A 15,392-nucleotide genomic window follows, 5' to 3' on the forward strand; every position below is an offset into this window, starting at 1 on the left:
TATAATTATCATATTTTTCTCTTCTTTCCAATTTAATTTCTTTTACGCCATATTCTCTACACATAAGTCCTATATACATATACACATATAACTAGGTATAACTGGATACTATTTCCTCCTTCTTTATTTAATTACTTTATGCTAAGTTTATACTTATCTGGAAAACCATGAAGTCCAAACCCTTAAATTTTGAATTATTAAATAATAATTAGTAGATAATAATGGAACATTAAACCTTTCGTGTTTGTCCTGAGTAGAGCCTGAGGAAGTCCGATGATCAAATAGAGATGCGCTCGATTAGGGTTATGCTGTCGATTAAACATACAAAGGTAGGGAGGGTAGAGAAGGGGTCAAAGTCATCTGAGGTCCCAAGAGCGACGGAATATAGCCTGACTATTTGTCGGTAGTCGGTTAAACAGTTAGTTAAAATTCACATTATTTTCTTTTTGATTTCTTTGGTAGAGTTCCTTTTGAACATTAAATCAAGTGTACCTAAAACATCTTTGCGAATGTGTTCGTATAGCAGATAGGAGAGTAGGAAAGATTCCACGACATTTTGGCGAGCTAGTTAGAGCATAGCTAGAGGTACACGTTCCGAAATCCTGCTATACTATTGGTGTCTGACCGTCAAAAAAAAGTATGTACAACCTCCATCCGTACATACAATCTCACACCTCTACGAATATGAATTTCTGGCACATTACAGCAGGGACTCCGGGATTCCGTTATGTTTTGGGGCGCTAAGTGGAACAGTCGATCAGAAGAAAGAGTAGCAGGGGGAATCGGGACTGTACCATGCGCAAGCACGGCCAGTCGGAATCATTAGGACAAGAATAGCTGTATATCTCTGAAAAAAAAACCGCACGTGAGGTCGCCCATTATTCACGTACAGCCGAGGCTGGCTTCCCTAACCTCCCTAGCAATAGCGTCAGCACGTGGCCGCTGCGCCCACATGAGGAGGAGAGCGCCGCGGCGAGGCGACAGAGAAAGAGAACCGAGCCGAAGTTGGCAGAAATCGCTAGAGAGAGAGCGACACGTACGCGGCGAGCAGCGAGTCGTGAGCGGTAGAGGCCGAGCGAGCGTCGGAATCCTCCCGAAGACCAACCAGCCCGGCTATATATTTCGTACTCAGACCCAGAAGAGGATAGTCAACGCCCGGCCCTCAGCGAGAATAGTCAATGCCCGGCCCTCAGCGCGAGCAGTCAACGCCCGGTCTTCAGAGCAGTCATTCGATGCCCGGTCTTCAGCGCGATCATTCAATGCCCGGCCTACAAAACAATAGCCGATAGTCAACGCCCGGCCCTCAGCGAGAAGGGTCGATGCCCGGTCTTCAGAGCAGTCATTCAATGCACGGTCTTCAGCGTGATCATTCAAAGCCCAGCCTACAAAACTATAGCCGAAAGTAAACGCCCGGCCTTCGAAGTGATCAGTCAGCGTTCAGCCATCAACACGAGACGAGATCCAACGCTTAAATCAACGAACCCAGCACGACCAGGGCCACAAGGACAATCCCCAGGACGACGACAGCAAGGACTATCGACCGGCCTAGCCAGGATCAACAGTCAGGACAATTCCAAGGACAACGATAGCAAGCACTATTGACCAGGTCCCCAAGCAGCAAGGACGAAAAGGACGCCTCCACTGGACAACCGTTTTAACCGTGCATACGCCGCGCTTCCGTGACTAGCCCCAAGGACTCCGGTATTCAGCGCGTGACCTAAGAAAAGATTCTACCGGAGGCTCAATACGTGATACTACCGTCGGAAACGCGAAAGACCTCGAAGTGCCAGTTCGACCACCGTGCTTCGACATGGGGGTACAGTGGATTTCGTATCGGCGCAAGGACGAATTGCAGGCCATCGCCGCCGAATTCGGCCTCGGTGAAACCAGGACGGTGGACGAACTGCGCAGCCGGATCTCGGCCTTTATCTCGCGCGGTGGTCATCCGACTGGGATCGAAAAACGGATCAAAGAGCTCGGAATGGTCTTCGACAGCGCGCCCAGCCCGAGAAGCCCGAGGAACACGTCCCCGTCGCCGGGACCGAGTCAGCGAGAGCGGAAGGAAGGGATTTGTGCGGAGCAGCCTCTATCTATCATAATTCCCGAGTTCCCGCGCGCAGCTCACGGCGACTCTGGCCGGCTTGAAACCACGACTGACCGGCGACATGGTGACAATCACCACCAGCACCGCTTCCCCGAGGAAGCCGGAACTTCGCGACCCGGAAGGGAAGAAATTTCCTTCGCCGCCCTGGCCGATAAGCTGCGCAATTGGGGTCTGAAGTTCGACGGACACTCGGATGCGCTGGCTTTCATCGAACGGTTGGAAGAAAGGGTCGACTCATATGGAGCCATCTCCGGGCTACTAACTGGCAAGGCAGAAGGGTGGTTTAGGACGTTCCAGATGCAAGGCAAGCCATGGACCGAGTTCCGGAAGGAGTTCTTGGAGTTCTTCCTTTCAGCGCTTGGAAGATACGATCCGCTCCCGTCGCCAACGACCCCGAGAAGACTTTCAGGACTACTTGATCGACCTCCGACTCAGGATGCAACGAGCTCAGTATACTCCAGACAGGGAGCTGGACGGGATCTACGAGAACCTTCGGCCAGAATACCAACTGTTCACCCGTAGACATGAGTTCGAGACGTTGCGAGAACTGACCCAATTGATAGTAGCGTACGAGACAACGCGGGACCGCAAACAAACACACCCAGCTAACGACCGCCCAAATACGAAAGCCAGAACGCCATCATACCAAGGACCCGGTTTATCCACCCCACAGCATGCTCCTCCAGACGACACCGGGCCCTCCCGGAGCGCCGAGACGGCAAGCCGCGTAGTGACCCAGGATGGAGACCGGCCGATGAACACACGCCGGGCCTGCCGTAATTGCGGGGAGGAAGGTCATTTCAGCAGTTCATGCAGGAATCGGCGAGTGCTATTCTGTTGGGAGTGTGGCCGCCGCGGCATCCGGACGATCGACTGCTGTAGGCTATCCGAGTCGGGAAACGGGCCGAGTCTCCGATCGTCAGGGATCCGATCGGAGACATACCTCCAGGGCCCCAGGAGTAACTCATCCCTTAAGTTTGGAAGGAGGCAGGATCGCCGCGCTAGTAACCATCGAAGGAGTACCGCTCACAGCTACCCTCGACACGGGAGCAACGCGGTCGTTCGTCAGTCAACGCATCGCTCATGAAGTAAGTACCGGAGGGAACGCACGGAATATAAGGACTATCGTCCGCCTGGCGGACGGTACAGCAAAGGAGGACGCAAGCAGTTTCGGTCAAGGTACGTCTGGATCAACAGGAAACGCGGCTGATTCTATTAGTCCTACCCATGGTAGTGGACGACATCATACTGGGGCTCGATTTCCTTTGCGGCGTCCAGGCCATAATACAATGCGGACGAGCGTACTTGCAGTTGACCCAGCGGGCGATCCGGGAAACCAACCCGATCCCCACATCATCCTCGACTCGGCCCCGCATGGTTACTTTTAGTGACGAAAGTCCCGCGACTGCATCCGCTGCTCCTACCCACTCGACCAATCCAACAGCGACCCACCGGACGAAGCCGACGCACCAGAATCTCAACCACGCCAGACCCATCAACGTAACCATGACAACGCACCGGAGTCTCGAACACGCCAGACCCATCAACGTACCAGTGACAACGCACCAGAATCCCGACCACGCCAGACCCAGCAATGTACCAGTGACAACGCACCAGAATCCCAACCACGCCAGACCCATCAACGTAACCATGACAACGCACCAGAATCTCGACCACGCCAGAGCCAGCAACGTAACCATGACAACGCGCCAGGATCTCGAACACGCCAGACCCAGCAACGCCACCCGAACCCAACCCACGATTCGATACGACCGCGCCAGGACCATCAACGAAGATTCGACGGAGACGACTGCGACACCGCTGGACACAACCAGGGCCAGTCCGTCCGCCTCGAAGAACACCCAAAGCAACGAAGATTCGACGGAGACGACTGCGACACCGCTGGACACAACCAGGGCCAGTCCGTCCGCCTCGAAGAACACCCAAAGCAACGAAGATTCGACGGAGACGACTGCGACACCGCTGGACACACCCAGGGCCAGTCCGTCCGCCTCGAAGAACACCCAAAGCAACGAAGATTCGACGGAGACGACTGCGACACCGCTGGACACACCCAGGGCCAGTCCGTCCGCCTCGAAGAACACCCAGAGCAACGAGGATTCGACGGAGACGACTGCGACACCGCTGGACACACCCAGGGCTAGCCGCTCTGCCTCGAAAACCACCCAGAGTATCCCTACCAAGACAACGGAGCTAAGCCACGACCACGCCAGAACCAGCAGTAACATCAGGACAACGTTTCTAAGTTTCGACCACGCCAGCAGCAAGACAAGGACAACGCATCTAAGCCCCGACCGAGACGGACCCGGCGGCGCTAAAAATATAACACGATCGACGCGAGCCAAATCAGAAATGCACAGCAGTGCGGCTCAATCAGAGCGAATGACCCCACGGGAAACCAGCATCGCTCCACACCACGACCCGCTACGCCTGGAAGACCACGGCCCCGAAGGACATAGGCGGGGCAAGGTAGACCAACTCGCACCTCACCCCCCAACGAATTATCACCTCGCCCCGTTAGCCGATGCCGCGGCCGGTCGAAAACGCAACCCTTTTCGAAGATCAGACTCGACTAACCCAGTTACCGTGAACCTCGACTACAGGTTCATCAAGGCAAACGAAGGAAAACTGCGAGTTTAGCCGACTTAAAGGCGTTCCACGGAGTGGACCACCCCGAGGAGAACCCAACGACGTTGGAGAGACCTGAATGACCTGCCGACTTCGCAAGGGCCACTTGCGGGAGCGCGCTACCGTCACGTCCTCGCCCCGTAAGGGACGCGACCCACGAAACCGTAAGCTACGTATACATCCCCTTATGGGATTAGATAAGTACTACACCCAATGTAAACATCTTCTTACCCGCACCGCTCAAGCAGGATAGGGGGAGGGTATTAATACTTCTAGTTAAGACAGGCAGGTTCTAACCGACAGGCATTTTCTCCCTAGAATCGACTGAAGACATGAAGCGTCTAAGAGACGGAATGCAAGCTCGGCCCTAGGGGCAAATGGTGATACGACGGGAAACTTCAACTTGCCAGGAACTGTTTGGTCTTCGGTAAACGAGTCTAGTATCCTAGTGCCCATGTCACGACATGACTTTGTTGACGGCTTGCTTGACCTATCCCTGTCTCAAGTCAACCATGTGAATAATTCCTTGGGTCGATTGCTTGATCTGTGCTTTGTATCGGATCCGACCATAGTGTTGTTAACCCGAGCCCTTCCGCTCACTATACCTGAAGACGCCTACCACCCTACTTTCGAGGTGTCGCTAGATATAGGACCAACTGTATTGGATCGGTCGAGTAGGCTGCCCGAACGTGTCCGCTGCTTTCGTAAAGCCGAGTTTGCGAAGCTTAATAACCTCATTAGGGATTTTGATTGGTCCGCATTGTACTTGTGCACTGATATCATAAAAGGCACAAACATTTTTTACAATGCTCTTGGCACATTTTTCGATTCTTGTGTCCCGCTTTCTTGTCCGATTAGATCTGGAAAACCCCCTTGGTTTACCAAAGAGTTATCCAGTCTAAAAAACTTAAAATCAAGACTTTATAAAAAATTTCAAGAAGTGGGTTCTCCTACTTCTCACTCTCGCTATGTATTAGCTCGGTCAAACTTTTCAGTTCTTAATGCTCAATGCTATAAGAACTACCTATCTCGATGCAGGATACGTTTTTCTCAGGACCCTAAACAGTTTTACAGCTTCGTAAACAGTAAGCGTAGAACGTCCGCACACCCATCCTCGCTATCATTTTGTAATACGTCGGCAAATAATGATCAGGCAATTGCCGATCTTTTTGCCCAATTCTTCCAAACCACCTATTCTGAGGAAAGCTACTCTGGTCATCCGTACCCATACGGTTTACCGAGGTCGAACGGCATTTTCAGTCCCTTGTTAAATGAATGTTCCCTACTTCATGATCTTCGACTAGTTAAGCCGGTGTTTTCACCGGGTCCAGACGGGGTTCCAGGTTGTGTACTCAGGTACTGCGCCGAGGCTCTGTGTGGACCTTTGCTTAAACTATTCACCCTATCCATTGATTCTTCTTGCTTCCCCCCGATCTGGAAGGAATCGTTTATAATTCCTCTCCATAAAAAAGGTAGCAAGTCTGATGCAAAAAATTATAGAGGTATAGCAAAGTTATCCGCTATTCCTAAAATGTTTGAGAGGGTTTTAACTCCGCACTTGCAACATCTCTGCAAGTCACTTATATCTCCAACTCAGCATGGATTTATAAGGCGGCGATCAACCACCACGAACTTGTTAGAGTTTACCTCTTTCATTATTAAAGGCTTTCAAGGTAACTTACAGACGGATGTTATTTACACCGACTTTAGTAAAGCATTCGACTCTGTAAACCATTCCCTTTTAGCGCATAAACTTGACCTTTTAGGGTTTCCGCCCAACCTCCTGAGATGGATTTCTAGCTATCTTTGTTCTAGGTCTCAAAGAGTCCTCTTCAAAAACTCCCTCTCTTTCCCAGTAAAGGTTTCTTCGGGAGTACCACAAGGCAGCCATCTAGGCCCCTTACTCTTCACACTCTTTATTAATGACTTACCTTCAGTATTAACATACTCTCGAGTACTTATGTATGCGGATGATGTTAAACTCTGTGTCCAGTACAAGGACATTTCATTTCATTCTCGCTTGCAATCCGATCTCAATAACTTTCAGTCATGGTGTTGTGCAAACTTGTTACACCTTAATGCCTCGAAATGCAAAGTTATGACATTTCATCGTTCTAGCCCTTTGTTGGCTCCTTACACCCTATTTGGTGGTTCTCTTGAGAGAATTACCCTGGTGGATGATCTGGGTGTTATGTTAGACCCCAAGTTAAAGTTTTCCGAACACATTTCTACCATGGTAAATAAGGCCATGAGCGTGCTTGGGTTTATAAAGAGGTGGTCAAAGGAATTTGACGACCCCTATGTAACAAAGACTCTCTATACCTCGCTTGTTCGTCCGATCTTAGAATACGGCTCCTGTGTATGGTGCCCTCAGTACAAAGTACACCAGGACCGTATAGAATCAGTACAGAAAAACTTTTTACTCTTTGCTCTGCGGGGCCTTAACTGGGATGCGGGTGTAAGACTCCCATCTTACTCTAGTAGACTACTATTAGTAAACCTCCCATCCTTAGTTAACCGTAGAAAAATGCTTGGTGTGATATTTATGCACAACTTGATCAGGGGTGACATAGACAGCCCTGATCTGTTGAGCCGCATAAACTTCACGATTCCTATTAGACTGACTAGAAATTTTATACCGTTGTTCCTTCCACTTTGTAGATCGAATTATTCCTTGCATGAACCGTTTAGGGTCTTATGCTCGGATTATAATTCCCTCTACCATATTATATCCACCACTAATTCTCTTCCTCTTATTAAAGTATTAATCCTTAAACACATTTCTATTAATTAGTAACTGTAGTGGTATTTGTACTTTGATTGCATGCTTAGTTTCTTAGTAAATTTAGTACTAATTTTCCTCGAATGTTAGTCTAATAGCTATCTTTCTTGCATGTTCGCGTTTGGTTCGGCTACGCACCGCGCGTCATGCGGCAGCGCCCCTCGGTCGGTTGGGCGGAAGGAGGGCTGCGTTTTGCCTGGGATCCGCGCGTAACAGCCTTCTGCTGGTGTCACAAGGGCCACTTGACGGGGCTGTAACTGCATCGCCTCTTGAAAGATGCAGTCATTGCATGTCAACGTCCACAAAACGGGACACCCTAGCGGAGACCAGCAGCCTGAAGTCCCGGCACCTGCCGACGAACCAACGACACACCGGACTCGCGGCTGGATCGTCGACCCCAATGGGCCATCCGCCTCCCGTCAAGCCCAGCTGAGGCGGGTCGGAGAGGCGACACTTCGACAACAGGACAGGATGCCATGGGGCCAGCGCGCGGCTGCCATCCAAGGGTGGATCGACCAACAAACCCAGGACCCGGGGACCGACGCCGAAGAGGAAGTAGAGCCCGATGGCCGCTTCGCAACCGCAGGTTTCCGCTCGGCACCCAATCACGACGTCGCCGCCCTGAATCGCCGTTGGTTCGGGAGTTATGGGGCTGCCATCGACGACGACAACGCGACAACGGACACCGACGAGCACGAAACGATAATACGCGACGCTCAAAGCCTGGCGTTCACGCTGCAGGACGAAGGGAAAAGACACCCACTGGCTCGCGGGAACGAATGGGACTCTCCCCTTTGGGCCGAGTGGATCCTGGCCGGTCAAGGTCGGGCAGCCACCCCTCTAGCAGTACACGACGAGGACGAATCCGGGGAAGGTGCTGGACCACACTACTCCGACGTGTCCCACGCAAGCGATGCAGGGGAAGGAGATGGACCCCAACGCGACGACGGAGGGTCCGATTCCAGGTCCCTCATGAGCCTGGGCTTCGCGCCCCAGGCGAACCAGCAGTGGGCACCAGCCAACCCGTCGGGGTCAGATGACGTCCCGCCTCCCCTCGTAGCCGCCCACGCCGGACTACCCCCACAACGACCCGATGAGGGAGTCGTTGACTTCGACTCCGAAGAGAGCCTCCCGCTGGAGTATGGCGAGATCGCCGACCTGCTGCAGATCCTCCGACTCCACCCTACGGTAGCCGCGGTGCAGGACGACCCGGAATGGGCAGAGGCCGCGCCAGGTCGACAGTTGCCCCGGGACCTCATATCCAACATCACCGTATTCTCACGCGATCGCGCCTACCGACTTGGAGTCCGGCGACTGGAGGTCCATGATGGCACTTGCTTCCGCATAAAGATTACCCGCAGCCGGGCCGTCACCGTCACTCTTCGGCACCCCCGAAGTATGGAGGGGGTGTGAGGGAGCGTACGCTCCACCCACATTTTTTCCGCCCATCAGTTCGCCGTCATTTTCCCATTGGAGGGACCCGAAATTACGTTATTAGAATTAAGATTTTTGACTTTTCTTTATTGACTTTTCAGTTTTAGGTTAAGGGGGGGGGGGGGGGGGGGGGGGGGGGGGGGGGGGGGGGGGGGGGGGGGGGAAGGCCACGAAGGCTACATGACATTAATTTTATATACGGCCCGAGGGGTCTCTAAGCCCCACGTAGCTTATTATCTTCTTTAAAGGGGAGGTTGGGGGGGGGGGGGGGGGGGGGGGGGGGGGGGGGGGGGGGGGGGGGGTGGGGAGGGCAAGTCGCGATCACGGCGGATGCCACTGGCTTTTTAGAACCAAAACCCAACAACAACGACGCAGCAGCAGCCAAAACGAGAGAGGAATACACCGAGGACCGAAAACCAACGGCATCGACGCAGCAACGGCGTGAATACACCGAGAAAGCAGAAACCCAACGACAACGACGCAGCAGCGGCCAAAGAGGGAGAGGGATACACCAAGAATCGAAATCCAACGGCACCGACACAGCAACGGCGAGGAATACACCAAGAACCGAAACCTAACGGCACCGACGCCAAAACGGGGAGGAATACACCAAGAAACAAAACCCGACAACAACAACGCAGCGGAAGCCAAAGAGAGAAAGAAATACACCAAGAGCCGAAACGGTAGCCAACAGCATCAACAGAAGCGCCGAAAAGATAAGCCGCCAGCGTCGACGCAGCAACGAAGCGCTGGAACAGTAAGCCCACAGCAGCAACGGCAGAAGAGAGACGCGGAAAACTAAAGCGAAGTAACGACGCGCCAGCAGCGAGACAGAGAGACGAAAGTCACCGGCGCAGCGTAGACGCCGAACGACGGCGCCAGCCCTCTGCCGCCGCGGAAGATGACGACGCTAGCCGCCCACGCTGACGCTGGATCGGAGAGCCAGCAGAACGACGGCTCTGAGCTGGGAAAACGTGGAAGAAAAAAAGTCGTTTGGAAGCAGTCGGACGTGTTCGCGGAAAAATTCGAGTGGCTTGGAAAAAGTAAAAACACGTGGCGGCCCGGATCCACGCCAACGCTATCAGTGACACGGGGAAGATCCGGCATCGACGCTGCGCTTACGGGGAGAAGACCCTGCATCGATACCACACTTACGGAGAGGAGATCCTGCATCTACGCTGCACCCACGGGGAAGAGGAGGCTTTCGACGAGGCTCTAGACGTGTATACGGGCTGCTGAGCGGTGCGATAGGTAGGGAACTAAGAGAGAATAAAGTGAAATGTAACGAATATAACGGAAACATAGCCCGACCACCAACAATCTATACACTAGGGAACCTGGAGGCCCGAGGCTTCATCTTCTGTGCCCTTCCTCCCGCCTCTTGCCCGAGCCTGCGTGATTCCATCCAGTAGTTCGTAGCCCGACAGGATCCTGAGGCCTCTGTCCGGCGATTGCCTAGGCGTTCTCGGTGATACCTGTCGTCGTTCCCTCCGCATGATTCCCTCCAGTAGTTTGTGACCCCGCAGGGTCCCGAGGCCGCTATCCGACGATCGTTTAAGCGCCCCCCGGTGACTCCTGTTGGTGTCTCGCCTGATCCCCGTAGTTCCCTGGGTCCCGAAGGGGCTGTCCGGCGATTGCCTGCCCTGTATGATAAAGACTTTCGCAGTAATGTTTAGCCCGATAGTGTCCCGTGAGTGCTATCCGGCGATTGCCTAAGCACTCTCGGCGATACGCGTCGGTATTCTCGTACTCGTAGTAATTCTTAGTTCGACAGCGTCCCGTAAGTGCTATCCGGCGATTGCCTAGGCCTTCTCGGCGATGCCTGTCGATATCCCCGACCCCCGTAGTAATTCTTAGTTCGACAGTGTCCCGTAAGTGCTATCCGGCGATTGCCTAGGCACCCTCGGCGATGCTTGTCGATATCCCTGACCCCCCGTGGTAATTCTTAGTTCGGCGGTGTCCCGTAAGTGCTATTCGGCGATTGCCTAGGCACTCTCGGCGATGCCTGTCGATATCCCTGACCCCCGTAGTAATTCTTAGTTCGACAGTGTCCCGTAAGTGCTATCCGGCGATTGCCTAGGCACTCTCGGTGATGCTCTACGATATCCCTGACCCTCGTAGTAATTCTTAGGCCGACAGGGTCCCGTAAGTACCGTCCGGCGATAGCTTAGGTACTCTCGGCGATACTTGTCGGTATTCCCGCATAGCAAAGTTCCCCTTTCCGCGTCGTAGTAATTCTTAGGCCGACAGGGTCCCATAAGTACCGTCCGGCGATAGCCTAGGTACTCTCGGCGATACTTGTCGGTATTTCCGCATAGCAAAGTTCCCCTTTCCGCGTCGTAGTAATTCTTAGGCCGACAGGGTCCCGTAAGTACCGTCCGGCGATAGCCTAGGTACTCTCGGCGATACTTGTCGGTATTCCCGCATAGCATAGTCCCCCTTTCCGCTTCGTAGGTACTCTCAGGCCGGCGGGGTCCCGTAAGTACTGTCCGGCGATAGCCTAGGTACTCTCGGCGACACCTGTCGGTATTATCGCATAGTAAAGACCTCCGTGTTGATTCTGAGTTCGGTGGGGCCCTGAAGGCGCTATTCGGCGATAACCGGAGTGTTCTCGGTGAAACCAACTGCCCCGTCCGCGGGACTGCGGCCCCGTCCCCCATCGTCGGTCCGAAATACGGAGTCCCGGCAAATTATAAATATTGCTGTAATTTCGACCCTGGAGTAGACTGAGATATGTACCACAGCCCAGGATCGCTTCCTTACAGTGCATTACGCTCCTCCGTGTTTCTGCCGCAGCATCAAGCTCCTCCCTCCCGCCATGAGAGACCCGCTGGAAAAATACCCCATCGCTCTAATTTGGCTGTGGCAGGGCCCGTGTGCATGGGCATCATGATGAAGCTGACTCTTGTGGCGAGGATGTGGAAATCTCTTTTGTGGCTGTCTATTCGATAATTTTGACTTCGATCGGATAATTGAAATGAATTTTTTCAGGGATGGCCCGCGGCGTGTACCGGTTGTGGCCTCCCCTGCCCTTGGTTATTGGCCATCATACGATTAGAGGCAATTTACCAGAATCAATCGAATCAACGGATACTTTATAGAATGTGCAAAACAGGGTTCAGAATTCTGCAATATACAATGCGATAGCTATCGGTAAAAGTATGGAGATCTGCAAAACAAACCTTCGTAAATTGTTTAAACTAATAACAACTTTTGTTATTTTCTCCATGACCTATGTACGATCTTTTCATCTGTATATTTTTGCGCTATCTTTGCTTTTTCCCTTTGAGTGGTCTGCCCCGCTGTACCATTACTGACTTCACTTCGTGGGCCATTTGCAACTGGGTTTCCCGGGGCAAGCGAGGGCGTGCAGGGCCTGCGTCACTGCAGCAGCACGTCATTAGTGCTGATGAGGCCGCCAGGCGTTGGGTGGGGAACAACAGGGAAACAGGATGGCACGAAGGCAAGGAGGACAGCGGAAGTGGGGTGGCAGAGGGAGAAAAACTCAATGACTTCTTCGTTGTGTGTGTGTGTGTGTGTGTGTGTGTGTGTGGCAGGGCGAATGACACTGCACATTTCCATGTGGCATACAGACGAGGCAAGGGGGCAGGACGTGACGCGCTGACGGCGGTTGCAGGTGGAGGCTACTGCAGGTGGCGACTGTTACCTCGCTAGAGGTTGCATGCCCTTTGGTTTCTCCAGCGAAACACGCAATTGTCGCCACGAAGCAAGCAATACAGGAGGGCAATGGTCTTCCCGAGGCAAGCAATGAGAAAATTGACAAAATTCATCAACAACAATGGTGAACGTATGGGAGGGGCATGGTGAAGCATGGCTACTAATGGCTTGCAGCTTAGCAGATAAGAGGCACGAGCCAGGCTGCACCATGCCCCGTCCCCCGTGCGTATACGTGATTTTCTTCGATTGTCCACACACTTTGAATGCTTTCTCTCTGCTTTTCCAGACCTACTTCACATTCGATTCACGCGCGGAGCAGCAAACCGAAGTCTATTTGCGATATGGCCAGCATCCGGAGCTATATCCAAACCGTCGCGGCGAAGTGGTTCAAGGGTGAGTAAATGGCCAACAGAAAGGAACTTCTTCGGAGGGGCTTTTGCCCCTGAGGGTTTTTTTGCAGGCCAATTCAGGCAAAAATTCTACAGAATGTATGAAAGTCGGAGAGACAAACAATGTCCTTGGCTTGTCGATATTTTATCGAATCATAATCATATGCAAAAGAAACAAGGAGTGGATTCAGTGGCAACAGAAGTTCGTATTAAATTGAATTACAGGGTCGTGGGGGGGCATATCCTTGATGCTCCTTCGGCTCCTTCTGCACTGCGACAAACATGTAATGCGCGAGAGGAAGAGTCGCACAGTGCCTCTCGAAAGATGGCTGAAAAAGTCGGCAATTGAAGCCATGGCCCAAAGCTGCTGCCACACCGCCCTCTGCCACGAAACGCTGACAAAAATAAAACTTTGCAGACATTAAATTTTATTTGATTCTCTTTTTTTGATTCGTTTTTTCCGTTTTTCGTTCTGGCAGTCTAACTTTTATCTTAATAAAATAAGTTGCAAGTTTTGAGCAGAGCTTTTGGCTCTATGAAGCCCGACAGAAGGTGCAGAGGGAATATGCAAGATTTATTCTGACGATATTTGTGCATATGTAAGCAGGGGGAGGGCGGAGGGCGGTACGCGGTTGAGATGCGAGGATGAGTGCCGAAAGTTTCGGAGTAGGCAGAATCGTTTTCCAAATGAATTGCGAACAACTGACGAAGAGATGGGAAAAATCAGGGAAATCTAAAGGCAGAATTAACGAAATATTCCATGAGTTATAAAGAGCTTTCTTGAAGCCGAAACACTTGAAGACTGAACCATTCGAAATGCAATTCAACTAAGGAGGAAGTCATTAAAGGAAGTTCCTAAGTTGTTCTTTAAGTACATCTTGGGAAATAAAGTTCCATGCTAAAAGAATAGCTTTCTTTTAATGGAAATATTTTAGATACCACAGAAAGGATACACCTCCCCCCAAGAAACCTCGATCAACACCAACCCATTTCGTAATATTTATCATCTTTAAATGCCATCAAGAGTAAGCTCTTTAAGATCCTATCAATAGAGGCCCCTGAGCCTGTGGGGCTGGGGAAACTCTACAATTCCCAGTCCCTTTGTCCCCTTGTCCCTTTTCGCCCACATGGCCAATATGATTTTTATGCTAATTTTGCGGTCACGCGCGCACATCGACACCAGAGCCAAGCCCCAAACCCGAAGCCAATCGTGGAGCTAAAACCAAAGCAAATTGCCAAAGGCAAAGAGTAATAGCCACAATGAGAGAGAGAAGGAAGAAGGGCTTTTGGGGGAGAGGAAAATGAATAAAAATGGTAATCATATTTGCGCTGGCATCGTCTTGAATGATTTTCCGTTTGTTTTACTTAAACAAATTGAAAATTATACGCACCAAAGAGAGACATTTTTCTTTTTGCAATTTAACAACAATTTTACAAGCGTCAATTTTTTGAGTGGAGAAGTGAGAAAGCAGAACAGAAATTTCCAAATCAGTGAGCACAATTTTCTGGTGTCGTTGTCTCGGTAGGCGGAATGGGAACACTTGAGGGAAGGGAAGGCCGTAGAGCCGGAAAATTCCTTGAATAATTGTAGGTGCCTACTGGGCGAACATTTGTTTCGGGCGCCAGGGGATGCCATCAATTTGAAAGCAATTAAATTATACATTCCTCCTAATTCTATTGTATTTTCTGTGCTTTGCAGATCCTATTGTGAACGCGAATATCGGGACTGTCGTCTGCAGACTTGCTATGTCCAATCACCGGCCAATCCTGGCCTGTGTCCTCGCGCTCTGAACTGTCGCTATAAGCTGCACACCCGCCAGCCCTACATCAAGTTATATCTGCAAAACGAACAGTTCGCTGTGGATGGTCAAAGGTAAGTTTATTGAACGAATAATGGGAGACATCTACCATTGATTTCTCGTCCTTTTCTCTTTGCTTCTGTTGGCTTTTGTCATAATTTCTGCAATTCATTCTTTCAAACGATGCAAAATATATATGTAAGATTAATAATAATGTATCGTTTATTAATAGTGTTTTTCGAAAAAGAGGACAAAGTGAATGATTTAAGATGTGCAATTAATGAGTCTGTTCTTCCGACTTTTTGTTCAACTTTCTGCTTCTACTTCCAACAACCGACTCCCGTATCGATAACCCCTTATCGGTTAGGTCTTTTAAACATCGGTTAAGTCTGGTTATATCGGTTAGGTCTTATCGATGGTATCTTAAGTTCAAATGTTAATTTAGATGGGATAGTGCTAACTGCTTGATACACTGTCCTTTACATTCGGCCCTCCTGCTCATCTTCATCTGTCCCAGATGATAATATATCATCGTTCTCTGAGACAAAACGCCATAT

General features: G+C 51.2%; 1 protein-coding gene across 1 annotated transcript in view; it reads left to right on the forward strand.

Annotated features, from left to right (window-relative positions):
* Positions 1-15,392, forward strand: part of LOC117193902 — a gene marked incomplete at its 5' end in the record, with an annotated part of 135,439 nt that overhangs the window by 99,614 nt on the left and 20,433 nt on the right. The window contains 2 exons of the mRNA XM_033398579.1: positions 12,934-13,040; positions 14,736-14,909. Of these exons, the coding sequence (XP_033254470.1) occupies positions 12,934-13,040; positions 14,736-14,909 (281 nt within the window). The remainder of the gene's footprint in view (positions 1-12,933; positions 13,041-14,735; positions 14,910-15,392) is intronic.

The sequence above is a fragment of the Drosophila miranda genome (genome assembly GCF_003369915.1).
Source record: "Drosophila miranda strain MSH22 chromosome Y unlocalized genomic scaffold, D.miranda_PacBio2.1 Contig_Y2_pilon, whole genome shotgun sequence".
Lineage (NCBI taxonomy): Eukaryota > Metazoa > Arthropoda > Insecta > Diptera > Drosophilidae > Drosophila > Drosophila miranda.